At 43.9% G+C, this 27891-nt stretch overlaps 1 protein-coding gene across 1 annotated transcript; it reads left to right on the top strand.

Moving 5' to 3' along the window:
* On the top strand, positions 1 to 27887 carry STX12 (syntaxin 12). The gene is made up of 9 exons (XM_040424339.1): positions 1 to 179; positions 5193 to 5262; positions 5359 to 5458; positions 7141 to 7278; positions 8815 to 8858; positions 19377 to 19482; positions 19599 to 19671; positions 20996 to 21078; positions 27106 to 27887. The coding sequence occupies exons 1-9, from the start codon at positions 83 to 85 to the stop codon at positions 27199 to 27201; spliced, it is 807 nt and encodes a 268-aa protein (XP_040280273.1). The 5' UTR covers positions 1 to 82; the 3' UTR covers positions 27202 to 27887.
* Positions 27888 to 27891: the final 4 nt, after the last annotated feature.

Raw genomic sequence — 27891 nt, 5'->3', positions numbered from 1 at the left:
CTCGGGCGTTGTTGTGCGGCTGCGCAGTGTTCCTGTGACTGGCACGGTAGACGGAGGAGACCCAGGCCGACAAGACAGCATCATGTCCGGCCAGTGGTCACACAGCACAGCCCGTGGGCGAGACTTCACCAGCATCATCCAGACATGTAGTGGCAACATCCAGAGGATCACCAATAACAGTGAGTACGGCAGGTGACGGCCGCGATGGGGTCCCGTGAGCTGTCAGATGTACATAATACTGTGACTACGCCCGTGTGCGTACATACCGCCTGGATCAGCATAGTACATGGGGTCAGGAAAAGCAGCACATCCCGTACAAGTGGATGGAAGAGCCCCTTCTCCTTGTGATCCGCACCCCACACCTCCCAAGTCCCTCTGTGCTCCATCAATGTCCCTCTTTTTGATCTGAGGTATTACTAAATTTACAATATTGATCCAGAAAGTGTTTGTCTGGGTCCTATCTATATATTACAGCCCACCTGGTATACGATTTCGTTATTTGATGAAATTTAAAGGGAATCTGTCACCTGGTTTGACCATATTAGGCGGTCACCATTGCCATGTTTAATAAAATACCTTATCTCCTGCAGTGTTTTTTTTTTTCTTATATTCATGCTTTCATTTTGCTAAAAAAAGCGATCTTTGTATTATGCAAAAGAACCCTGTAGGTGCCCAGAGGGGCGTTATTCTTCACCCTCTGAGCCCAGTAACGCCCCCCACCTGCAGTGCCTAGACCGCCTTTATTTAGAGCCAAAGCACGCCTCCTCGTTATGCAGTATCGTCCTACACCCTAGTTTAACCTAGCCTCAAAAGTGTCACTGGGCATGCGCCGAGCCCAGTGACGTCTTCTTATCGCTGTTGTCCTCAGGTAGGTGGACGAATTGAAGATTCCAGGTGCGTGGCTTGAATGAATTAGTTGACGTAGCAGAGGGGACGGCGCCGTTAAACTAGGATGTGGGACGATACTGCATAACGAGGAGGCGTGCTTTGGCTCTAAATAAAGGCGGTCTAGGCACTGCGGGGGGTGAAGAATAACGCCCCTCTGGGCCCCTACAGGGTTCTTTTGCATAATACAAAGATCGCTTTTTTTTTAGCAAAATAAAAGCATGAATATAAGAAAAAAAAAACACTGCAGGAGATAAGGTATTTTATTAAACATGGCAATGGTGACCGCTTAATATGGTCAAACCAGGTGACAGATTCCCTTTAAAATTTAGAAATTTCTATTTCATAAGAGAACTATTGCAGGAAAAATGGATTTTTCACAGTGTCCACAAAGTTGGGAGGTCTGTCCCCTGTGATTATAATGGCAGGCTTGTGCTCAGGAAGAACAGCCTTTCTTCATGGTGGAAACTTTCTGACCTACAAAGGACTGTTCTTTGATTGCTCTGCCAGGAGCTGAAATCAGATGACATTGTGAAGGCAGAGCAGTCAATGTACGGCCGTACACCTCTGACTTCACAGCAATAACACCTGACCACCGGGGGGCACTTATGATTCAAACCCTCATCGTCATTGCCTGCATAGGGGAGTAGGAGTTTCAAGTCCCAAGCCTTGGCACTCTGCCGAATGTGTAAGGGGATGATGGGAAGAACAGCGGTCGACTAAACCAGCGTTCCAGCGACAACTATAGAAAGTTTATGGCTACTTTTTTCCCACCAGGGGTTGTCCAGGATTACAATACCTATCAGGCATTTATAATGTTTTCTGTTAATGTGACATAAATGCCGAGGAGAGGAGTGTGCCTTTTTAAAGGGGTTGTCCAGGATTTGAAAAACCTGGCTGCTTTCTTCCAAAAACGGCAGCACCCCCCCTAAACGCAGGTTGTGTGCAGTATTGCAGCTCTTCCCCATTGACTCAAATGGAGCGGATCTGCGATACCAGACACAACCCATGGACCGTTGCGGTGCTGTTTTTGGAAGAAAGCAGCCATGTTTTTCTAATCCTGGACAACCCATCCTGAGCATTTATGGCATATCAACAGAATACACCATAAATGCCTGATAGGTGGGGGTCCTACTTCTAGGGGTCCTGTGATCTAATTCTAAGTGGCTGTTAGCAGATGCTTTAAAGGGGTTCTGCAGTCTTTTTAAACTGGTGATCTATCCTCTGGATAGATCATCAGCATCTGATCGGTGTTTGAGAAGGCAGCAGCGGCTGGCAGTAGCGCCGCGGCCCTCTCGCTGTTTACCGCTGGCCCAGTGACGTCACGACTAGTAACAATGGCCTGGGCAGGGCTAAGCTCTGTTCATTTGACTGGAGCTTAGCCCTGCCCAGGCCACTGATACTAGTCGTGACATCACTGGGCCTGCGGTAAACAGCGAGAGGGCCGCGGCGCTACTGCCAGCGCCGCTACCTTCTCAAACAGCTGATCAGCAGGGGTCCCGGGTGTCAGACCCCCACCGATCAGATGCTGATGATCTATCCAGAGGATAGATCATCAGTTTAATAAAACTGAAGAACCCCTTTAACTATTGAAGCTAATGGAACAGTGGTCATGCTGCTTCGTCCATCTAATGGTCTTTTTACATGGGCGATCTGTCAGGCAATTATTGGAAACCAGCCAGACGTTCCTGATAATTACCTGAATGTTAGCGGAGACGAAGACTGCATTTACATGAAGCGATCACCTCCACATACGATCGATACAGTGATCTCTGAAACTGCCTCCCATTGTTTTCAGTGGGAGGCCGCGCCGCAGTTCACACAGCTTAGGCTTTTTGCAGCCCGGTTTTCAAGATCGCGCCAAGAATGTACAAGTCCATTCTCGACACGGTTACTGCAACAGGATCCTGCTCGCAGTTTACCTCCATTCAATGGAGCTAAACCTAGAGCGAGTCCGCATAAATACCCACAGGAGAATCCACAGAACGACGCAGCAGTTTCTGCTATGTGATCCGTGGTAGATTTTGTTGCGGACAGAATCCGCCATCCTTGCGTACCCTGGGGGTAGGTTCACATTTTTCCAGCCAAAGCCAGAAATAGATTTAAAAAAAATTGGAACTATAGAGGAAGAATTTATACTTCTTCCTGCTGGATCCACTTCTGGCTCTGTGTGAACCTTCCCCAAGGATGCTGCCACACATTCAGGTTTTTGTAAAGCCAAAATCAGGAGTAAACCCTAAAAGAAGAGAAAGTATATTTCAATCCACTCCTGGTTTTGGCTTCAAAAACGGACATCCTTAGGCTGAGTTCACACGGGCGAGATTTCCGCGCAGATGCGATGCGTTAGTTGAACGCATTGCACCCGCGCTGAATCCCGACCCATTCATTTCTATGGGGCTGTTCACATGAGCGGTGATTTTCACGCATCACTTGTGCGTTGCGTGAAAATCGCAGCATGCTCTATATTCTGCGTTTTTCACACAACGCAGGCCGCATAGAAGTGAATTGGGTTGCGTGAAAATCGCATGCATCCGCAAGCAAGTGCGGAGCGATTTTAACACACTGTTGCTAGGAGACGATCGGGATGGAGACCCGATCATTATTATTTCCCCTTATAACATGGTTATAAGGGAAAATAATAGCATTCTGAATACAGAATGCATAGTAAAATAGCGCTGGAGGGGTTAAAAAAATAATAATAATAATTTAACTCACCTTAATCCACTTGATCGCGAAGCCCGGCATCTCCTTCTGTCTTCATCTTAGCTGTGTGCAGCAACAGGACCTGTGGTGACATCACATGGTCAGTCACATGATCTTTTACTATGGTGATGGATCATGTGATGACCGGAGTGGCGTCACCACAGGTCCTGTTGCTCCACACAGCTAAGATGAAGACAGAAGGAGATGCCAGCAGCGCGATCAAGTGGACTAAGGTGAGTTAAATTATTATTTTTTTTTAACCCCTCCAGCGCTGTTTTACTATGCATTCTGTATTCAGAATGCTATTATTTTTCCTTATAACTATGTTATAAGGGAAAATACAATCTACAGAACACCGATCCCAAGCCTGAACTTCTGTGAAGAAGTTCGGGTTTGGGTACCAAACATGCACGATTTTTCTCACGCGAGTGCAAAACGCATTAAAATGTTTTGCTTTCGCGCTGAAAAATTGTGCATGTTCCCGCAACGCACCCGCACATTTTCCCACAACGCCCGTCTGAAAGAGGCCTTAGGGTAGATTCACGTGAGAGATTTTGCCCATGTCAAAATCCACCACATATCCACTGGCGTGGTTTCTGTCATGGGTTTTCATTTTGAATGGTGCAGTCCCGCTCACGATTTAGCTGCATTGAATGGATGCATAGGCCTCTTTCACACAAGCGTGGCGGATTGGCTCTGGATGCGTTTAGTGAAACTCGCACCATTTCGCAAGCAAGTTCAGTCAGCTTTGTCTGCGATTGCGTTCAGTTTTGATGCGTTTTTCACGCGCGTGATAAAAAACGGAAGGTTTACAAACAACATCTCCTAGCAATCATCAGTGCTTGCGGATGCAATGCGTTTTTCACTGAAGCCCCATTCATTTCTATGGGGCCAGGGCTACGCAGAATATAGAACATGCAGAATATAGAACATGCTGCATTTTTTACGCAACGCAGAATTGATGTGTGGGAAAAAAAACGCTCATGTACACAGCCCCATTGAAATGAATGGGTCCGGATTCAGTGAGGGTGCTATGCGTTCACGTCACGTATTGTACCACTACCCGCGCAGAAAGCTCACTCGTGTAAAAGGGGCCTTAGGGTAGTTTCAGCTGTGTGTTGACTGTGGGAGCTGTATTTCCCGTTATGGACACTGGATTAGACGTGCAGCATTATGTGACTACAGTTCCGCAGCCAGGAAGGAATTCACATACCGTAAGTCATTATAATGCTGCGAATCCACTCCAGATGAGTAGTGTCCGTAATGGGGGATGCAGCTCCCACATGGAGCATGTTCACCACTGTGAAGACTCTCGTCTGTAACTACTCAGGCCCATCTACTGCTGGGACCCCCACCAATCAAGAGAAAGGGGGTCCCATTAAATGAATGGAGCATGTGCGCAGCCGCTCCATTAATTTCTATGGGAGTTCCAGAGATAACTAGGATAGGGGATAACTTCACACAACCGGAATCCCAAGGTAGCTGTATTTTTAAAAGGGGGTTGTCCAATTTAGACAATTTTATTTAGGTTATGGTTGATTTGTTGCTTTGTTTTTCAGCTTGTCCTGCTAGATCTAACCCTTTTGCTCTTTTAACCCCTTTAGCTGCTCAGATTCGGACTTTGTTGAATCAGCTTGGAACCAGTAAAGATTCTAGTAAACTCCAACAGAACCTGTGAGTTATAGAATAGCAGTGATTTTATTTCACAGAATGTGTGAACGTCTCCTGAGATCTTGAAGTTTAATCCCTATTTTTTCCCCTTTTGTGCAGACAACAAATTCAGCATTCCACTAATGTTTTAGCCAAGGAAACCAACACTTACTTGAAGGATCTTGCATCTGTTCCCGCTCCATTGTCTCCCACAGAGCAGGTAACACTTTATTTTATTTTTTTATTCAAATTGGAATATAACAAACACCATGTAAATATGGCTACTTTCACACTTGCGCTTTCTGCTATTGAGATCCGTCATAGGATCTCAATAGCGGAGGAAAACGCTTCAGTTTTCATTGACATTGAATGGGGACAAAACTGAACGAAACGGAAAGCACCAGAATGCATTCCAGTATGTTTGCGTCCCCATCGCGGACAGAATAACGCTGCAAGCGGCGTTTTTCTGTCCGCGATGTGGTGAGGAGCAAGACGCAATAGAACACGGATCCGTCCCCCATTGACTTTTAAAGGGTTTCTGTCACCAATTTTTTTTGCTATTAAACAGGCTGACCTTCTACATGTGCAAATGTCACCTGAATTTAACTCTGCTATTCTTTTTTTTCAGTGTGCCCTTTTTGTGTGCAATTATAACTTTTTTATTATATGCAAACTAGCCTCTCTGAGCCCTGCTCCTAGAAGCTCCGTTCTCCCACCTCATGTCACGCCCTTCTACTCTTGATTGACAGGGCCAAGCCAGCGTGGGTCTCCTACGGCCGGCCGTGTCTGCCGGGGAAATCTCGCGCCTGGGCCGCCCCGTTCAGTATTCGGTGAATGCGCAGTGAGTGAAGGACGCTTGCCGGCTTCCTCACTGCGCCTGCACCGAATTCTGAAAGGCGCAAGATTTCCCCGGCAGACAGGGCTGGCAGGAGGAGACCAACGCTGGCCTGGCCCTGTCAATCAAGAGTAGAAGGGCGTGACATGAGGTGGGAGAACGGAGCCTCTAGGAGCAGGGGCAAGGCCCCTTCCCCTGCTCCGAGAGGCTAGTTTGCATATAATAAAAGTTATAATTGTACAAACGGGGGCATACTGACAAGTTATTTTTAATTCAGGTGACATTTGCACATGTATAATGTTAGCCTGTTTAATAGCGAAAATTGGGGTGACCGAAACCCTTTAATGGTAATCATGACGGATCCATCATTGCAATATAAGACGTAATACACCCGGATCCGTTTATAACGGATGCAGACGGTTGTATTATCATGACGGAAGCATTTTTGCTGATCCATGACGGATCCAGCAAAAACACTGGTGTGAAAGTAGCCTTAAACGGTTTCTCCAGAATTTTCATATTGTTGACCTATCCTCGGGATAGATCATCAGTATGAGATTGGTGGGGGTCCGATTTCTGGCATCCCCACCGATCACCTATTTGAGGAGACTGCAGTGCTTTGGTGAGTGCTGTGGCCTCCTCACAGCTTATCCAGCATTGTGCAGTCCATTGTATAACCCTGGGCTTCGTCTTGTAGCTCATCCTCATTCAATTGTATGGGACTGAGCTGCACCTAGGCCACGTGACTGAACGTGACATGGCCTAGGAAGAGGCCTAAGCAGTCACTAAGCACCATGGTCTTTTCATACAGCTGATCAGCGGGGTTCTGGTAGTCGGACGCCCACTGACTTTATATTGATGACCTATCCTGAGTCTAGGCTATCAATGTCAAAATCCTGGAGAACCCCTATAAAGCAATGCCATTTAGCCATCACTAAAGCAGATTAATATGGATTAAATTTGGCAGATTCCACAAGGTTCATTATTTTCCATTTGCCCTTTTTCAGTGTTAAAGTTGACATTTTGATATTCTGTATTGCTCACTATTTTATTATCCTTTGTTACAGCGTCAGCAAAAACTGCAGAAGGAGCGTCTTATGAATGATTTTTCTGCTGCACTAAACCATTTCCAAGCCGTCCAGAGACAAGTGTCCGAGAAGGAGAAGGAGACAGTAGCACGTGCCAGAGCTGGGTCCCGTCTGTCTGTAAGTTCAATCCAAGCTTTGTCTTGGGATAGCCCGTATAATGCATGGTCAGACTGTTGGCTAATTTCTTGGAAACCATGTTAACAGATCATACAGTATAAATAAACTGAGGATAGTTAAAGGAACACTGGATACAGAATATCCCATCATTTCCTTTCTTCATCTCATCCGTTCCCTTGGTCCTATTTTGTCTCATATTACAATTAAAACGTAGAAATATATAGAGTCCTTCCCGTATCTCCCAGAAACTCAGCCATGTCCCCTCTCTTCATCCTTATTGTCATGTGACTGCTATGCCCCTTCTGCAGTAAGACAAAGCGATTAAGCTACGCTTCCTGAAAGCCCCATGGTAGAAGTGCTCTGCTGAGTTCTGATTGACTCCTCTTGGAGAGCCAGGCTAGCCGTAAACAGATTTGTAGACCCATGCATAGGAGGAGGTCCCTGCAGAAGCACAAAAAGGTTAAGGCCCATTGTAGTAGTGCTCTGCTGAGTTTTGGTTCTGACTCTTTTTGGAGAGCCAGGCCAGCAGTCTACCAATGGACCTGTACACTCTCATTCTACTCTGGGTGGAGCTGAGCAGATCAGAACCAAAGGCTACAAGGCTCTGCTGAGCGCTTCCGCCCCTTTTGTTATACCAATTAGTAGACTAGACCCTTACTGATTGAAACTTTTGACGTATCACTCTGACATTTCAAAAGTTTTCTGAAACGATAAGTACACTTTAAAGTAAAAATTCCATTGCAATTGTATTCCAGCCGTACTGTCATATTTACATAGAAATCATTAACAGAACATGGCTGGTGTTCAGATGGATGCTGTCACCAAGCCCTCTAGAACTTGGTAGTGTCTGTCCATCAGCAACGACTCCTGGGTTCCTGCCCAAGCTAAGAGGAAGGACAAGTGGTCAGTGGCTGGTCATGCCTCATCCTGCAGTGCTGGTGCAGAGTGGATGATCCTGGGAAGTACCCAGAACTTCACAGTTTGAGGTTGCTGTACCCAAACACGTTTGTTGTCGGGTGTCTTAGGGCGACATCCTTACCTGGACAGAGGTGGCAGGTTGTACTTTGTTGTTCTTCTACATGTGGATCATTTAATGTGTGTTGGGACATGACAGCTCACCTCTGTCAGCATCACGAACAACATTTTCACAGCTGACCACACATGCTTGGGAAACGGATCACTTTTCTTAGAGCTGGGTCGGGTATGGCAGGTTATATCCATACAACATTTTCCATATATGTTTGGCACATTTCTCAATAATACATAAAGAACAGCACTTTACAGAGAGACGATGACTCTAATTGTGCCTAATGTATCAGGATAGTAGAGGTTTTTGCAGTTTTAAGACTTAAAGGGGCATCCTGTGGATATAAGATTCCTTGTTTTAACTGGAATACCCCTTTAAGTTAATAGCTTATTTAGGGTTATCTAGAGGGATGTAGCTGGGAAACCAATGTATTCTGTTTGCTGCATTTATAATGTATATTGAGACACATCATTTCACTTATTAATTTATTTTATGGTTTATTGTCCTAGAATGATGAGAGGCAGAAGGAAGAACCACTTGTTTCGTTTGACAAGTAAGTATGGGACACTAGGTGATCACGTGATTGCTGACAAATAGAGAACATGGATATTTATAGAGGGTCTATCCAGGTGGGACAACTTAAAGTGGCACTGTACTTTTAACAAACTTTTGATATGTTGTAGGGACATATCAAAAGTTTATATCAGTGGGGGTGTGAGCACTGAGACCCCCACGATCTCTAGAACGAGGGGAGGTGCACTGTGCGCATATGGCACTTTCTCTTCTTGCTGCGTGAGACAGGCCCATAGACTTTCCATTGAGTCCGTCTGTCTTCTTGTCAATCGGCGAGGAGAGATAGCACAATGTGCGTGCACTTCTCTCCCCTCATTCTAAAGATCAGTGGGGGTCTCGGTGAGCCCAGACATACAGGTTTTACTGAATCTTTTCCTCAAAATTGTATACCAATCTGCTCAGCTTCTCCTGCTCTATAACATGGTTCTTTCAGATTGCATTGCATTTTGTGGCGACAGGCCCTCTTTAACTTCTGTGAGTCAGTATGATTATGGAGATACCAAATCTATATGGTCTCTGTTTTACTACTTTTTGAAAATGAAAAAGCTCTTCATCTTTGCCCATAACTTTTCTCTTTTTCTGCCAATGTTGCTGTGTGAGGGCTAATTAATTTTTATAAAAAAAAATTTGGGGGGGGGGGAGGCAAGCTTTAGATTTGATTGATACCATTTTGCCATACATGTGAGTTTTTTTTATTTTTTTATAATTCTCTTTTTATTAATATATTATCAACAAAATAAATCATACATTACAAATATTTAAGTACTTTTGAGAAAGAGGCATACCAGAACAACTGGTCAGTAAAGTATTACATCGCATGTCACACATATAACCTGTATCCTATTTAAGCAACTGTCTTCCAACCTGACTCATCACGCATTGTGAGACATACGTTTCACATACATTGTTAATTCAAAAGTTCTGTAGTGAAAGTCTTTTCACAAGTAAGAAAACATAAAACACATAGAACACTGAATCGATGTATAAAAATAAAATACATTGAAATGTTGAGTAGTTGAGTAGGTTCACTCCCATAGAAGCTATATCTTTATAGCTTTTGGTCAAGATCACTATATTATATTTCAGTCTGGGTACACAATCCTTTCACCCAAACTTATACTTATCCCTGTAGATTATATGTTGTTGACTTTCAACTCCATCTGCTCTTGTTAACCCCTAGAAGGTCTCCTAATTCATCCACTCCAACCCCCTCATAAGGAGGGAAGAGGAGTAGGGGAAGAACGAGAACCCCAGTACACACAACTAGGTTGTATCTACTCTCATTGTTGAGCTTCCATATGCAACTTCCATGGTCCCCAAGTGTCCAGAAAACCTTGTCTGCTATGATTTTCCCAGCTCGCTAGCTCCTCCATTCTACATATGTGATTCATTTTATCATACCACATTGTTATACTAGGTGGATCGGGGTTTCTCCATAATGTTGGGATGAGTAATTTGGCCGCTGCAATCATATGTGTCTGAAGGTTATTTTTATGGGGAATAAATTTGCCTTCTGGTTTCCATAGTAAAACTAGGGAAGCAGTGAGTGATAAATGTCCTGGGCAGATCTTATTCATGGTGTCCTCCACTAATTTCCAGAATTGCTTAATTTTCGGGCAATACCACCATATGTGGGAAAGGCTACCTAGACCTTCTAAGCATCTCCAGCATTCACTCGAGTTACTGATGTGGATTTTATATAGAAATTCAGGTGTACGATACCATCTAGTGAGGGTTTTAAGTGAGTTCTCTTGCACTTTGACACATCTACAGAATCCATGCGAATGTGACATAATGAAGGATCTGCTCGAGTTATCTAAACTGATACCTAATTCTTTTTCCCAATCACCTATGTAAGAAGGGGCCAAATCTCCTCTTTTTTCTAAAATCTGACGATATATTAGTGATAGGCTCTTAGTTGGTGATTTTGGTAGCAGTACCATGGTCTCCAGCCAAGAGGGGTCAACCTTCTGCAGGCGATTAGAAGAAAGAAACTTCCTACATGTAACTTCAAAATCCCATTTCTGTATATCTGAACCAACTCTCGGCGGTTCACCGCTGAGAGATTCATAGAAATCAGAGGTGGAAGTTAACTTCAATAGGTCTCCTATTCTGAACTCAGACATTGAGTCCCAAACTGGGCTAGCCTCCATCACTTTGTCCGAGAGAGCATAGGGTAATACATCAAGAGGCATAACCGGGGATAATCCCCCTCTACTAAGATTCAGTGCAGGTGACTTCTGGCATTCCTTAATAGTGCCCTTGGTAATGGCACTTATGAGTCCCAGTGGACCCAAAGAAGGGGTTTTGTGCCATAGCAGACATGCACCTTGTTTCCCTAGTATTTCTCTTTCCATACGCACATGCAGGGGAGGTTCTTTCTCGTCTAGCTAAAGCTAACCATCTCTCTAGATGAATTGCCTGCACGTACGCATACATGTCAGGTAATGAGATCCCTCCATGTTTCTTTTTCCTGGTAAGCAGGGAGAATGGCAACCTAGCTTTCTTATTAGCCCATAAAAATTTATCAATAATAGACCTTATTTTGTCCAGAAAGGATCTAGGTATTACTATTGGGAGAGAGCGTAACAGATATAGCATTTGTGGCAGAACATATGTGGTTATAACATTTTTCCTGCCTATCCAGGAAATCCTGGGTTTCAAGGGTTTATTTAGAAACACTTGGATTTTAGCTAATAGTGGTGAGTAGTTCAGGTGAAACAGCTGTGTAGGATTGGCTGGTATCATCACTCCCAAATACTTTAACGCTGTGGATGGCCACTTAAAGGGGGACATATCCTTCAACTTTCTCATTTGTGTGGGAGTCAAAGAAACTCCAATGGCCTCAGATTTATCTAAATTAATTTTAAAATTAGAGATTTCCCCAAAGACACGGAAGGTCTCTAGTATATGTTTCTACATGTGAGTTTTTGATCATTTTTATTAAATTTTTAGGAAGGCAAGGTGACAAAAACAATTCCAGCATTTTATGGCGTTCACCATGCAGGTTTAAATAATTGGACATTTTAATAGTTTAAGTGCTCGAGGACACAGCTGTTGCATTTTGTTCATTATATAGTTTTTAATATCTTGTATTTCTTTTTTTAATTAAAATGTATTGAACTTTAAAGGCTATGTACACCATTTTTCTATTATTGCATTGTACTCATTTTAAGCTAAAAATCATTTTTGGGTCTTTATTAAAAATATGGAACCCTTTTTTCTGTACAGGGCTGAGATGCTCTAGTAGTAGGATCTGAATTTTCCACTCTGTTCCATCAACCAACTAATCTGACAGGCTCCTTATCTCTGACATTATAAACACTCATTAAAACTCAGTTCTTTTCTTACTGATAAGAATGTGGCTTAACTAAGTGTTTGACCTTTTTGTAAATTAGAGATAAGGGTTATTAGATGACAGCACAAAGTGAAAGTAAAAAGTACCATTCACACAGCTAGACAGTTAACCCATTGTGACAGAAATGCACAATATTTGTATTAAAGATCAATTGGAAAAAAAAGATTTTTAGCCCAGAATGAGTAAAATGCAATTTAAAAAGATTGCCTTCGAAGGTGTACATAGCCTTTAACTTATTTTTTTTTTTATATTTTTTTTAGCCCCCTTTGGGGACTTGAACCTACCATTTTCTTGGTCTCTTGATCTCTTGTACTATGATGCACTGTAATGTTCCTATATTACAGTGCATAGTCATTCTGACAGGCAGGCTTGTTCGGAGGCTGGAGACAGAATATAATAACGGCCTGAACATGACAGGCCTCAAGTCCTTTTGAAGGCGTCTGGCTGCCAAATATTTGGGACCCTGCTGTTGCGTTTGTGGGGTGCCAATCAGAGGACAAAGTGAGCTCCCTCCTTCTGACCAGCTGCTGATATGGAGCCATGGCATCTGAGAGGTTAAACTGCCGGGATTGGAGTTGTCTCGGATCCCATAGATTACTACAGATACCTGAAGGGGTATAGTCACATTCCCTCAGTGTAATTTATCCCTCAAGCATACCCAAGTCTCATTAAAACCAGGAAATGCCAGTCACCCTATAACCTGGCTAGGTTGCGTGAGAAACTAAAACCTAAGCCGGATACAAACAGAGCACTTGTCCTGAAAAGGGTGATCCTCAGCTGTAGCTGGAAACCTAACTCTACTCTGGCTATTATGCTTATTATTAAAGCACCTACGCATTTCACTGGTATTAGCCTCCAGCTTTTCAGGGGCCAGTGAGTCAACCGAGGCTTTTGGCTACAAACTCTGCGGCAAGCGGGCCTTTTTGTGCTCAATATTCCACTAGCTTTAACACATCCTGTCCAACAAGAGTGAAGGAAAGACTTCCGCTATGTCATGAAGGCTTTCATTGGACTCATGTGGGCGAGCCTTCTGAGTGCAGGAGTTACTGTGGAGACCTTTTCCGTGCATCTCCTGGCTCGATGCTCTGCTCTGATCCCGGCAGTGAGAGCTGACTGTCTGCTGTATAATACAGCCAGCACCCACTAATGATTGTGTGAGCCCAGCTTCTAAGCCCACGCCATTACTGCACAAAACGTTAAAGGGAACCTGTCATGTGGATATTTGATTATAATCTAACTAATTATATACAATCATTAACTACTAAAAAGTACCTTAGATATATTCACTTACTGGTGTGACAGATGGTTACCTCATAATATACAGACAAAGATGCCACATGCCGCATGCTAATGAGCTCATTTGAGTCCAGCGTGATGTCAGTGAGTCCAGCGTTTTTTTAAATTCAGAGATATAGCCACTCCCCTGCCCACCTGCTGCTGATTCATATGGAAAATAACTGTCAATCAGCAGCAGGTAGGCGGGTAGAGTCAGGAGCTCATGAATATTCATGACTCATCATTATCAGCTGGAGCTTTTCAATACAAGATGTTGGCAGATTGACTGGGTCAATTAAAGAAACTGACCCATCATTTTGCTAAGAGAATCAGTCACTTATTTATGTTGCCCATAGTTAGGACACCATAAAACTGGTGACAGGTTCCCTTTAAGTACCTGTGCTCTGTGATGTAATAGTAACCACAGAGCGGGAATGGGTTAAGGTAGTCTCCAAAAGCGGATTCCACTCATGGGGCTCACATACCCATTGACTTGAGTGAATCAGTCTTGCAAGAAATTGGAGCTGAATGGTGCATGTTGCAATTTTCTCAGTGTGGACCAATGGTCTGTGCGGAAAATCACTCGTGTACTAACCCATTGATTTGGGTTAGTGTTCAATATTGGTGCTGTGTTCTACACTGGGACAGCACCTGGATGGGAATATTGTCCACTTGAATAAGCCCATAAGGAACAGTATCCATGCCTTGATAGAGAGATCTCTCTCTCTCTCTCTCTCTCTCTCTCTCTCTCTCTCTCTCTCTCTCTCTCTCTCTCGATATAATCTCTCTCTCTCTCTCGATATAATCTCTCTCTCTCTCTCGATATAATCTCTCTCTCTCTCTCGATATAATCTCTCTCTCTCTCTCGATATAATCTCTCTCTCTCTCTCGATATAATCTCTCTCTCTCTCTCTCGATATAATCTCTCTCTCTCTCTCGATATAATCTCTCTCTCTCTCTCTCGATATAATCTCTCTCTCTCTCTCGATATAATCTCTCTCTCTCTCTCGATATAATCTCTCTCTCTCTCTCGATATAATCTCTCTCTCTCTCTCGATATAATCTCTCTCTCTCTCTCTCGATATAATCTCTCTCTCTCTCTCGATATAATCTCTCTCTCTCTCTCTCGATATAATCTCTCTCTCTCTCTCGATATAATCTCTCTCTCGATATAATCTCTCTCTCTCTCTCGATATAATCTCTCTCTCGATATAATCTCTCTCTCTCTCTCTCTCTCTCGATATAATCTCTCTCTCTCTCTCGATATAATCTCTCTCTCTCTCTCGATATAATCTCTCTCTCTCTCTCGATATAATCTCTCTCTCTCTCTCGATATAATCTCTCTCTCTCTCTCGATATAATCTCTCTCTCTCTCGATATAATCTCTCTCTCTCTCTCGATATAATCTCTCTCTCTCGATATAATCTCTCTCTCTCGATATAATCTCTCTCTCTCGATATAATCTCTCTCTCTCTCTCTCTCTCTCTCTCTCTCTCTCTCTCTCTCTCTCTCTCTCTCTCTCTCTCTCTCTCTCTCTCTCGATATAATCTCTCTCTCTCTCTCTCTCTCTCTCTCTCGATATAATCTCTCTCTCTCTCTCTCTCTCTCTCTCTCTCTCTCTCTCTCTCTCTCTCTCTCTCTCTCTCTCTCTCTCTCAATCTCTCTCTCTCTCAATCTCTCTCTCTCTCTCTCTCGATATAATCTCTCTCTCTATCTCTCTCTCGATATAATCTCTCTCTCTATCTCTCTCTCGATATAATCTCTCTCTCTCTCGATATAATCTCTCTCTCTCTCTCTCTCTCTCTCTCTCTCTCGATATAATCTCTCTCTCTCTCTCTCTCTCTCTCTCTCTCTCTCTCTCTCTCTCGATATAATCTCTCTCTCTCTCTCTCTCGATATAATCTCTCTCTCGATATAATCTCTCTCTCTCTCTCTATAATCTCTCTCTCTCTCTCTCGATATAATCTCTCTCTCTCGATATAATCTCTCTCTCTCTCTCTCTCTCGATATAATCTCTCTCTCTCGATATAATCTCTCTCTCTCGATATAATCTCTCTCTCTCGATATAATCTCTCTCTCTCTCTCTCTCTCGATATAATCTCTCTCTCTCTCTCTCTCTCTCTCTCTCTCTCTCTCTCTCGATATAATCTCTCTCTCGATATAATCTCTCTCTCTCTCTCGATATAATCTCTCTCTCTCTCGATATAATCTCTCAATCTCTCTCTCTCTCTCTCTCAATCTCTCTCTCTCTCTCTCTCGATATAATCTCTCTCTCTATCTCTCTCTCGATATAATCTCTCTCTCGATATAATCTCTCTCTCTCTCTCTCTCTCTCTCTCTATATAATCTCTCTCTCTCTCTCTCTCTCTCTCTCTCTCTCTCTCTCTCTCTCTCTCTCGATATAATCTCTCTCTCTCTCTCTCTCTCTCTCTCTCTCTCTCTCTCTCTCGATATAATCTCTCTCTCTCTCTCTCTCTCTCTCTCGATATAATCTCTCTCTCTCTCTCGATATAATCTCTCTCTCGATATAATCTCTCTCTCTCTCTCTCTCGATATAATCTCTCTCTCTCTCTCTCTCTCTCTCGATATAATCTCTCTCTCTCTCTCGATATAATCTCTCTCTCGATATAATCTCTCTCTCTCTCTCTCTCGATATAATCTCTCTCTCTCTCTCTCTCTCTCTCGATATAATCTCTCTCTCTCTCTCTCTCTCTCTCTCTCTCGATATAATCTCTCTCTCTCTCGATATAATCTCTCTCTCTCTCTCTATATAATCTCTCTCTCTCTCTCTCTCGATATAATCTCTCTCTCTCTCTCGATATAATCTCTCTCTCTCGATATAATCTCTCTCTCTCGATATAATCTCTCTCTCTCGATATAATCTCTCTCTCTCTCTCGATATAATCTCTCTCTCGATATAATCTCTCTCTCTCTCTCTATCTCTCTCTCTCTCGATATAATCTCTCTCTCTCTCTCTCTCTCTCTCTCTCTCTCTCTCTCTCGATATAATCTCTCTCTCTCTCTCGATATAATCTCTCTCTCTCTCGATATAATCTCTCTCTCTCTCGATATAATCTCTCTCTCTATCTCTCTCTCGATATAATCTCTCTCTCTCTCTCTCTCTCTCTCTCTCTCTCTCTCTCGATATAATCTCTCTCTCTCGATATAATCTCTCTCTCTCTCTCTCTCTCTCTCTCTCTCTCTCTCTCTCTCTCTCTCTCTCGATATAATCTCTCTCTCTCTCTCTCGATATAATCTCTCTCTCTCTCTCGATATAATCTCTCTCTCTCGATATAATCTCTCTCTCTCTCTCTCTCGATATAATCTCTCTCTCTCTCTCGATATAATCTCTCTCTCGATATAATCTCTCTCTCTCTCTCTCTCTCGATATAATCTCTCTCTCTCTCTCTCTCTCTCTCTCGATATAATCTCTCTCTCTCTCTCTCTCTCTCTCTCTCTCTCTCTCTCTCTCGATATAATCTCTCTCTCTCTCTCTCGATATAATCTCTCTCTCTCTCTCTCGATATAATCTCTCTCTCTCGATATAATCTCTCTCTCTCGATATAATCTCTCTCTCTCTCTCGATATAATCTCTCTCTCTCTCTCTCTCTCTCTCTCTCTCTCTCTCTCTCTCTCTCTCTCGATATAATCTCTCTCTCTCTCTCTCTCTCTCTCTCTCTCGATATAATCTCTCTCTCGATATAATCTCTCTCTCTCTCTCTCTCTCTCTCTCTCTCTCTCTCTCGATATAATCTCTCTCTCGATATAATCTCTCTCTCTCTCTCTCTCTCTCGATATAATCTCTCTCTCTCTCTCTCTCTCTCTCTCTCTCTCTCTCTCTCTCGATATAATCTCTCTCTCTCTCTCTCTCTCTCTCTCTCTCTCTCTCTCTCTCTCTCTCTCTCTCGATATAATCTCTCTCTCTCTCTCGATATAATCTCTCTCTCTCTCTCTCTCTCTCTCTCTCTCTCGATATAATCTCTCTCTCTCTCTCTCTCTCTCTCTCTCTCGATATAATCTCTCTCTCTCTCTCTCTCTCTCTCTCTCTCTCTCTCTCTCTCTCTCTCTCTCTCTCTCGATATAATCTCTCTCTCTCTCTCTCTCTCTCTCTCTCTCTCTCTCTCTCTCTCTCGATATAATCTCTCTCTCTCTCTCTCTCTCTCTCTCTCTCTCTCTCTCTCTCTCTCTCTCTCTCTCTCGATATAATCTCTCTCTCTCTCTCTCTCTCTCTCGATATAATCTCTCTCTCTCTCTCTCTCTCTCTCTCTCTCTCGATATAATCTCTCTCTCTCTCTCGATATAATCTCTCTCTCTCTCTCTCTCTCTCTCTCTCTCTCTCTATATAATCTCTCTCTCGATATAATCTCTCTCTCTCTCTCTCTCTCTCTCTCTCTCTCTCTCTCTCTCTCTCTCTCGATATAATCTCTCTCTCTCGATATAATCTCTCTCTCTCTCTCGATATAATCTCTCTCTCTCTCTCTCTCTCTCTCTCTCTCTCTCTCTCTCTCTCTCTCTCTCTCTCGATATAATCTCTCTCTCTCGATATAATCTCTCTCTCTCTCTCGATATAATCTCTCTCTCTCTCTCTCTCTCTCTCTCTCTCTCTCTCTCTCTCTCTCTCTCTCGATATAATCTCTCTCTCTCTCTCTCTCGATATAATCTCTCTCTCTCTCTCTCTCTCGATATAATCTCTCTCTCTCTCTCTCTCTCTCTCTCTCTCTCTCTCTCTCTCTCTCTCTCGATATAATCTCTCTCTCTCTCTCTCTCTCTCTCTCTCTCTCTCGATATAATCTCTCTCTCTCTCTCTCTCTCTCTCTCTCTCTCTCTCTCGATATAATCTCTCTCTCTCTCTCTCTCGATATAATCTCTCTCTCTCTCTCTCTCTCTCTCTCTCTCTCTCTCTCTCTCTCTCTCTCTCTCGATATAATCTCTCTCTCTCTCTCGATATAATCTCTCTCTCTCTCTCTCTCTCTCTCTCTCGATATAATCTCTCTCTCTCTCTCTCTCTCGATATAATCTCTCTCTCTCTCTCTCTCTCGATATAATCTCTCTCTCTCTCTCTCTCTCTCTCTCGATATAATCTCTCTCTCTCTCTCTCTCTCTCTCTCGATATAATCTCTCTCTCTCTCTCTCTCTCTCTCTCTCTCTCGATATAATCTCTCTCTCGATATAATCTCTCTCTCTCTCTCTCTCTCTCTCTCTCTCTCTCTCTCTCTCGATATAATCTCTCTCTCTCTCTCTCTCTCTCTCTCGATATAATCTCTCTCTCTCTCTCTCTCTCTCTCTCGATATAATCTCTCTCTCTCTCTCTCTCTCTCTCTCTCTCTCGATATAATCTCTCTCTCTCTCTCTCTCTCTCTCTCTCTCTCTCTCTCTCTCGATATAATCTCTCTCTCTCTCTCTCTCTCTCTCTCTCTCTCGATATAATCTCTCTCTCTCTCTCTCTCTCTCTCTCTCTCTCTCTCTCTCTCGATATAATCTCTCTCTCTCTCTCTCGATATAATCTCTCTCTCTCTCTCTCTCTCTCGATATAATCTCTCTCTCTCTCGATATAATCTCTCTCTCTCTCGATATAATCTCTCTCTCTCTCGATATAATCTCTCTCTCTCTCTCTCTCTCTCGATATAATCTCTCTCTCTCGATATAATCTCTCTCTCTCTCTCTCTCTCTCTCTCGATATAATCTCTCTCTCTCTCTCTCTCTCTCTCTCTCTCTCTCTCTCTCTCTCTCTCTCTATATAATCTCTCTCGATTTTATATCTGAAACACATGCCATATAACTAGATACACTCCAGCTGACAATTGGTTTATAGCGGTGTATTATTATTGAATGAGTCTCGGATATTTGATTTTTTTTTATTTCAAGTAATGATGATTGGAACCAAATGCAAAGCCAAGAGGAAGATCTTGGAATCACAGAACAGGATCTGGAACTTATAAAAGAGAGAGAGAATGCGATCCAGATATTAGAGGTGAGATGTCATTGTAGTTCATTTTTTTAGGAGTGTCCTAATACATGTATAATTCTATATTATAAATGTAGTTCTACGTTCCGTACCCTAATGCCCTTTATGCTTCTTCCCTCCAGGCAGATATTCTGGATGTGAATCAGATTTTTAAAGACCTGGCAGTAATGATTCATGACCAAGGAGAGATGATAGGTAAAAATCCTCTTCTAACACATACTTTTTTTTTTTTATGCTACACATAGGAAAAGGGATTGAAATGTATAACGGTTAGATTATAAAGTTAGCAAATGGCTAATTATATGACATGAATCTGTGTATTATATTACACAGTATATTATATTGGCTAAAACTCAAATACCGAATAATAGCATCCAACCTGAGGAACTATAGAGCAATATGCTCCTAGTTTTCTAACTAAACTGTGGATCAATTTTAATTTATTAATTAGATGGTAATAATTCAGGGGCCATTCCACCTTTAAGGGGTTGTCCACCTTTTGGGAGCCTTTCTCTCTGAATCCCATCCACCCCCATGTTGGCAAACATGTGGATGGAAGCATACCTGTCTGCTCCCCCTTTGTTCCCCTATTGACGAGCTTTAGTCCAGCGTGTCAACATCTGGTTTGATGGGGTGCTGCAGCAGTGACGTGTGTCTCATGCATCACGTAAGGCATGGGGGACACGTCGCAGCCGTGGCCATTCATGGGCTGCAGCGGCACACATGACCATTGTGAGACTGGCTGACTGACAAGCAGAGCAAAGCACAACAGTGGTGGACCAAAGGAGCTGGAAACCTGTGGCGGGGAGCAGGGAAGTATGGTTCTCTTTACCGGCCGGTGACATGGAGGGTTTCGTTCTGAGAGGCCCCCACGGGTGGACAACCCCTGGGTTTGTGCTTCTAGTACCAAGAGTTACAATATTGTTTCTACATCGTAGCAGCTCCTGGTTACTACATACATGACACCTTTTATTCCCACTCCAGTGACCTTGTTAAAAGCATGCTGTCCTTCAAAAACGGCACCACACCTGTCCATGGATTGTGTATGGTATTGCAGCTCAATCTCATTCATTTCATTGCAATACCAAGCACAACCCATGGTGTGGCACTGTTTTCAAGAGAAAGCATTCATGTCTCTGCAATCCTGGAAAGCCCCTTTAAATTTACCTGATAATCAGTTGTCATGTAATAGTCATGTGACAACAAAGCTCTGCCTAGTGTAGGAAAATGTAAATGCCATGCGATATAAAAATGGATTTATGCATTTTTCCATGTACAATTTTCAACCTGTTTCTTAAAGAGCATCTGTCAGCAGTTCTGTACCTATGACACTGGCTGACCTGTTACATGTGCACTTGGCAGCTGAAGGCATTTGTGTTGGTCCCATGTTCATATGTGCCCGCATTGCTGAGAGAAATAAAGTTTATATGATATATCATTTTTTTATATATAATATATTTAAAAAATATATAATATATGCAAATGGACAATCTATAATGTCATCTTTTTTTTAATACAGATAGTATAGAAGCCAATGTTGAAAGCGCAGAAGTTCATGTAGAAAGAGGAACTGAGCAGTTACAGAGGGCGTCATATTATCAGGTAAATTCTTAATGTGCAGTAATGTATCTACCCCTGCTCCGCAAAATATTCTGCCCGTAGATGGAGCTGCACCAGATGTATCACAGGGGCTCAGGCCGGATGATAAATGTGGTGCAGGCATAGACACTTTTCTCTGACCAGAACTACTATTGGTTGGCTTACTTTCAGGCAGAATTTACCGCCATATTTGTGGCGCCATGCCTCTATTACAGAAGCTCCCACTTCCCGCTAAGTGTAAACACTTTTTTGAACAAGCGGAGGAAAAAAAAAAAAAAAAAAGTATAGAAACCCTAGTTGTGCTAAATTCTACCACTTTTTGTAGGCACAGACACATCGGTAAATCAATTAATTTGACTGTTAAGAGGTTGTCTCAAGATTTAACTTATCCCTATCCACAGGATTGGTGGGGGTCCAAATGCTGTAACAGCCCACGAGAATAGGTGTCCCGTGTTCCCCGAAAGAATGAATTGGCTACTCCATTTATTCTCTATGGTACTGCCGGAGATAGCCATGTACAGTGCCCAACTCTGGCAGTATCATACAGAATTATTGGCGCACATGCTCAACCACCACTCCATTCATTCGAAGAACTTTGGATTCTTGTTCTTATGATTGGTAGGGGATTAAAGGGGTTATCCAATACCCACAGAATGCCCGGGCCCCTCCTCTAGAGCAGTGTTTCCCAACCAGTGTGCCTCCAGCTGTTGCAAAACTATACCTCCCAGCATGCCCGGACAGCCTTTGGCTGTTCGGGCATGCTGGGAGGTGTAGTTTTGCAACAGCTGGAGGCACACTGGTTGGGAAACACTGCTCTAGAGCATACTTACCTGCTCTCTGGCACCCGCGTCCCTCCGGCTCCCTGCACGGTTGTCGCTGCATCTCCCTGTTGTGCAGATCAAAACATCTGGAGATGGAGGGAGCAGTCAGTAGCAGGCCGCGATGATGACCAGCCTAATTTGCGTCACCCGCGTTGCTAGGGAGGCTGGTCACGGTCGCGGCCCGCTACTAGCTGCTCCCCCCGTTGCCAGATATTTTGATCCGTGTGACGGGGAGATGCAACAGCAGCCGTGTAGGGATCTGGAGGGATGCGGGTACCAGGGTGCAGGTAAGTATGCTATAGGGATATTGATAACCCCTTTTAAGTTTATATCTTAGTACAACCCTTTTAATCCGTTCATCCTATTAGAGGTAACAGCATAGTATCGTGGTGATGTAAGTAATACATGTAATAGGTGGCATGAATAAGTAACCTACAAACCAAGGTTCAACAGCGAGGGCCAGGTGTTTCATATGAGGGTATATTTTGTATCTAGTAAATTGCTCCAAATTTATCAAGAGGTGCATTATCTTTAGGCAGTCCTAAAGATTTAAAATTGAATTCATGGGTTTGTCAGAACATTTTTTGACCCAACCCCTCTTTTCTCTATCCTTTTGCAAAGTGTTGTAAAGAGGGGGGAAAAAAGTCACAAGTTCTAGTGCAAATATGACATATGCCAAAACCGGCGACTTTGTTACTTCAGAAGTCATTCAGGCATCCCCCCCAATGTTTGTGTAGCAGTTGTCTTTTAGTTCCAGAAGAGTTAAAGGTAATGTGTTTCCAGAAAAAGACCTGTTGTTTTAATCAAGTTTTTATGTTGTATTTTAAAGAATTTTTGGTAATGCTGTTTTTAGTTTTCCATGTCACTGTCTATATTTTAAAGTGTACCTAACCTTTTGAACTTTATTAAAAACCATTCAAAATGCCGTAAAATACATTTGTCATATACTTCCCCCCCCCCCCCCCCCCCTGTTTTACTTACAAAATCGCCTCTATAGCATTTTGTAATGTGTACACTGTTACACTGCTGACATGTCAGTGGTGTACAGATTCCACTGTGGGCCCACAGCGAGCAATGTACAGTCGGGCACAAATGTCACCGCTCCTGTCTGTGCCAATCCCACTCTGCTAGCACTAGGTGCTAGGTAAGGCTTTAGCGGAGCACAGGAAGGAGCAGCGGTGTGCTAACTTTGGGTTTATATTTTGTAAGTAAAACGGAGGGAGAGGGGAATGAAGTATATTACCAAAATACATTTTATGGGTAGACTTTAATAAAAACCATAAATTCCTGCAGTTTTTGCACTGGTCAGTTAGGCTTATAATAGGCGCCACTTCTTGGTCTGTACAGATCACTTTACTGCAGGCAGGATTCCATCGACAGGTATTCCCTAGATACATAGATAAAACAGGGTCCACCATTCCTTGTAGGTGATATCGGAGCTTATCTACTCCCTCCTGACCTTCCACAGGTCACAGAGCATGCCTAGAAAACTCTCCCATAGAAGTCTACAAGGTTACCTCCTGCCTGTTCATTTTGTTTATGGCCAATGGTGGCTGCTGTAATGGAGCATTGATCCTTTTACTACAAAATCACGGTAACCACTTTATCTCAATGTGATTTTGTAGTAAAAAGGTCACAGAGAAGCAAAGAGCATTATCAATCATGTTAATGCTTCGTGTCTCTGCTGTCCGGAACGGGGCTTGGCCGTCATTCACGCAGCGGATTCCACTAACTGGATGCGCTCGTGTGAAAGAGCCCTATCTCTACTATTCTTATGCTGTTTAATAGGGTTAATTCTGGTGACAGAAACCCTTTAAGAAAATCTCAGGAATCATGTCCAGGAAATAGAAGAAAATAAAATCTACAATCATAAGATAAAAATAAATAAAAAAATGGATGTGTTGCTATCTGGTTTTAATAGGCAGAAAAAATTATAAGTGACACATTCCCTTTTAAATGGGCTGTCTCACCTCAGCAAATGGCATTTATCATGTAGACAAAGTTAATACAAGGCACTTACTAATGTATTGTGATTGTCCATATTTGCTGACTTGATTCCTTTTTCGATCACATTATACACTTCACGTTTCCATGGTTATGACCACCCTGCAATCCATCAGTGGTGGACGTGCTTGCACACTGTAGAAAAAGGCACCGGCCTCTATGGTGGCCGAGACCATGGGTGTGTGCATAGGTATGCACTTTTTCCTACAGTGTGCAAGCACGATCACTGCTGCTGGATTGCAGGGTGGTTGTAACCATGGAAACGGGCAGTGTATAATGTGATGAATGAACAGGGCCGGACTGGGGATAAAAACCAGCCCTGGAAAAAGTTGCACACCAGCCCCACAGCATTGCGTCATTATTTACTTGTTTATAATAGGAGAAAGCATTCATTTTAAAACACGTGTGTAAACACGAATATGAACTTTGCCCCACGATAGCTCTTTTGTAGAACCCCCATAAAAACTTACAGTTACTTGGCTTGGCCCTTGGGGATCTCGGACGCCACTTCCACACTTTGGCCGGGGGCTCGGCGGAGCTGATGTTGTGCTTTAACCTAATGAGAAAGATTTCATAATAAGGATTTGGAGAAAGGGCAGAGGGATAGCAGAGCAGGGAGAGGCTGGTGCTGCTACTAGGGGGTCATACCATGGGGGAGTAATAAAGCCCACTATAATGCCCTCCCAGTAGTAATAATTCTCCTTATAATATGCAAAACATACCCCTTTGTAATGCCCCCAGTTGAGCTAATGTTCCCATAATGTGCCAATATAAAATACCCCTTCTCAGTGCCCCCGTAGATGACCCCCATAGTGCTCCCCCCCTTCCCCATAGTACCCACCATAATGTGTCCCAGTATAAAATGCCCCTATACAGAGCCCCCCATATAAAATATCTTCTTTTTAGCCTCAGTAGATGCCCCTATAGTGCCCCCCAATAATCTGCAGTAAGATGTGCCCCAAATCATGTGCCAGTAATAAGAGCCCCCCCACCATCATGTGCCAGTAGCCAGAGCCCCCCCATATCATGTGTCAGTAGCCAGAGCCCCCCATATCATGTGCCAGTAACCAGAGTGCCCCCAATCATGTGCCAGAAATAAGAGCCCCCCCACCATCATGTGCCAGTAGCCAGAGCCCCCCATATCATGTGCCAGTAGCCAGAGCCCCCCCCCCCCATATCATGTGCCAGTAGCCAGAGCCCCCCCATATCATGTGCCAGTAGCCAGAGTGCCCCCATATCATGTGCCAGTAGCCCCCCCATATCATGTGCCAGTAGCCCCCCTTATGGGCCAGTAGCCCCCCTTATCATGTGCCAGTAGCCCCCCTTATCATGTGCCAGTAGCCCCCCTTATCATGTGCCAGTAGCCCCCCCATCATCATGTGCCAGTAGCCAGAGCCCCCCATATCATGTGCCAGTAGCCAGAGCCCCCCCATATCATGTGTCAGTAGCCAGAGCCCCCCCCCATATCATGTGCCAGTAGCCAGAGCCCCCCCATTATCATGTGCCAGTAGCCAGAGTGCCCCCATATCATCATGTGCCAGTAGCCAGAGTGCCCCCATATCATCATATGCCAGTAGCCAGAGTGCCCCCATATCATCATGTGCCAGTAGCCAGAGTGCCCCCATATCATCATGTGCCAGTAGCCAGAGTGCCCCCATATCATGTGCCAGTAGCCCCCCATATCATGTGCCAGTAGCCCCCCCATATCATGTGCCAGTAGCCCCCCCATATCATGTGCCAGTAGCCCCCCCATATCATGTGCCAGCCCAGTAGTCCCCCCTTATGTGCCAGCCCAGCCCAGTAGCCCCCCTTATGTGCCAGCCCAGCCCAGTAGTCCCCCCTTATCATGTGCCAGCCCAGCCCAGTAGTCCCCCCATTATCATGTGCCAGCCCAGCAGTCCCCCCTTATCATGTGCCAGCCCAGCCCAGTAGCCCCCCTTATCATGTGCCAGCCCAGCCGTCCCCCCATTATCATGTGCCAGCCCAGCAGTCCCCCCTTATCATGTGCCAGCCCAGCCCAGTAGCCCCCATTATCATGTGCCAGCCCAGCCGTCCCCCCATTATCATGTGCCAGCCCAGCAGTCCCCCCTTATCATGTGCCAGCCCAGCCCAGTAGCCCCCCTTATCATGTGCCAGCCCAGCCGTCCCCCCATTATCATGTGCCTGCCCAGTATTGTACCTATATTAAAAAAAAAAAAAAAAAAAAAAAGAATACACTTATACTTACCTCCAGCAATGCGATGCGATGCAGACCGCCTCTTCCGTCTGTGTCCCTCGCTATACGGCAGTTAGGCGACGCGATGACGTCATCGCGCCGCCTGCACCGGCCTCTGATAGGCTGCCAGCACTAGGCCGGCAGCCTATCAGAGGAACAGGAGGGGACACACCTCTCCCTCCTCTGCCGCAGCACAGGCATCTGTATTGCCGTCCTGAGGACGGCAATACAGATGACTATGGAGATGAGCGCTTCCGCAATGGAAGCGCTCATCTCCTGCTCTGCCCTGCCGCCGGCCGCGGCCGCCCCCACTTGTCACCAGGGCCGCGGCCTTGCGGCACTCAGGCTTGCCGGCCCACCGGGAAATTTCCCGGTATCCCGGCAGGCCAGTCCGGCCCTGTGAATGAATGAAGGCAGCAGAGGCAATATGGACAATAACAATGCATTAGTAAGTGCCTTGTATTAACTTTCTCTACATGATAAATGCCATTTGGTGAAGTGAGACAACCCTTTAAGTTCTGCCCTTTATGAAGCACTCCCACAAAATGTTTTTATTTTCTGACCTGTTTGAAAGGTACATGATTTAAACTGTAGTGAAGGTAATTTTCTTACCAGTGACTGTATTTGTGAGTTATAACCTCCCTTCTGATCCACAGCATCTTATGTGTGGACAGGAAGCCAGTTTATCTATGTATTCCTATAAGAACCCTCAATGTCGGTCTCATAGGAATGAGAGGTAACTGACTTCCTGTCCTGTGTCAGTTGGAGATCAGAGTGTTGATCACATGACACAGCTAAGGATCAGAAGGGAGGTTATAACTCAGAACATTACAGTTTACATCATGTACCTTTCTGAAAGGTCAGAGAATAAAGATTTTTGTGGCAGTGCTTCTTTAAAGGCACATGAGATTGGCAATGCATGACATCAGTAGTTGTTTGTAAAACATTGCCGTTTATAATGAATAACCTATATTTTACTTTTTCCCTCAGAAAAAATCACGGAAGAAGATTTGCATCCTAATCCTCATCCTTGTTATCGTAGCAGCTATCCTAGGCTTTATTATATGGTTGTCTGTAAAGTCCTGATCCATATGTCTTCTGATCCCAAGCCCAAGTCTTATGATGATGTCTCCCACCTATCTGTAAATGCTGATTTTCTAGTGTGCAAAAAGTCCACCCCAAGTAGACGTAAAGAGGCAGTGTTCCAAAAAGTTGTAGAAGTGGGACGCGGGAGTTCAATATACGTTGAGCAGTATGACCGTCATGGATCGAGGGTAGATTTCAATAATCGAGGACAACTATCTATGCAGCTGACTTACTAATGGCCCACATGAAGCTTGACATTAAGGATATGGCATCCCATAGCACATTATGACACTACACTGATCTTTCATTCTGCTGCTAAGCACCATGGGCTGTCGACCAGCCCTTTGTAGATACGGTCTCACCTATTAACCATTGTTAATCTGCACAAGGACCCTCCACCTCCTGCCCTTAGGTTGTACATAAAATCTATAGCTTTTTCTGTGTTTAGAAAAATGACATTCATAAACTTGTATCTGTAGTGAAAAAGGAACCCTGCAATATTTTCTACTCTCTGGATTATTCTTATGATGTGTGTGCTATGTAGATGCACATTATTATAATATCCTTGTATATACTTTATCTCATTAACTTTCTACTTTTTGATGTTGATGGGTCACACAGAAAAGTAGGTAATATATCTAGAAGTTAAAATATGAAAAATGAATTAAACAAGGACATATCCTTTACGTC

The sequence above is a fragment of the Bufo bufo genome, chromosome 3 (assembly GCF_905171765.1).
Source record: "Bufo bufo chromosome 3, aBufBuf1.1, whole genome shotgun sequence".
NCBI classification, from domain to species: Eukaryota; Metazoa; Chordata; class Amphibia; order Anura; family Bufonidae; genus Bufo; species Bufo bufo.
Note: the sequence above shows the minus strand (reverse complement) of the source record. Positions and strands in the feature narration are given on the sequence as shown.

Excerpts from the sequence above, each read along its gene's own strand:
- STX12 (XM_040424339.1), top strand. The coding sequence starts at position 83 with ATGTCCGGCCAGTGGTCACACAGCACAGCCCGTGGGCGAGACTTCACC. Across the intron at positions 5,459-7,140 it reads CATTGTCTCCCACAGAGCAG|CGTCAGCAAAAACTGCAGAA; the intron begins GTAACACTTTAT and ends CCTTTGTTACAG. Across the intron at positions 8,859-19,376 it reads CCACTTGTTTCGTTTGACAA|TAATGATGATTGGAACCAAA; the intron begins GTAAGTATGGGA and ends TTTTATTTCAAG.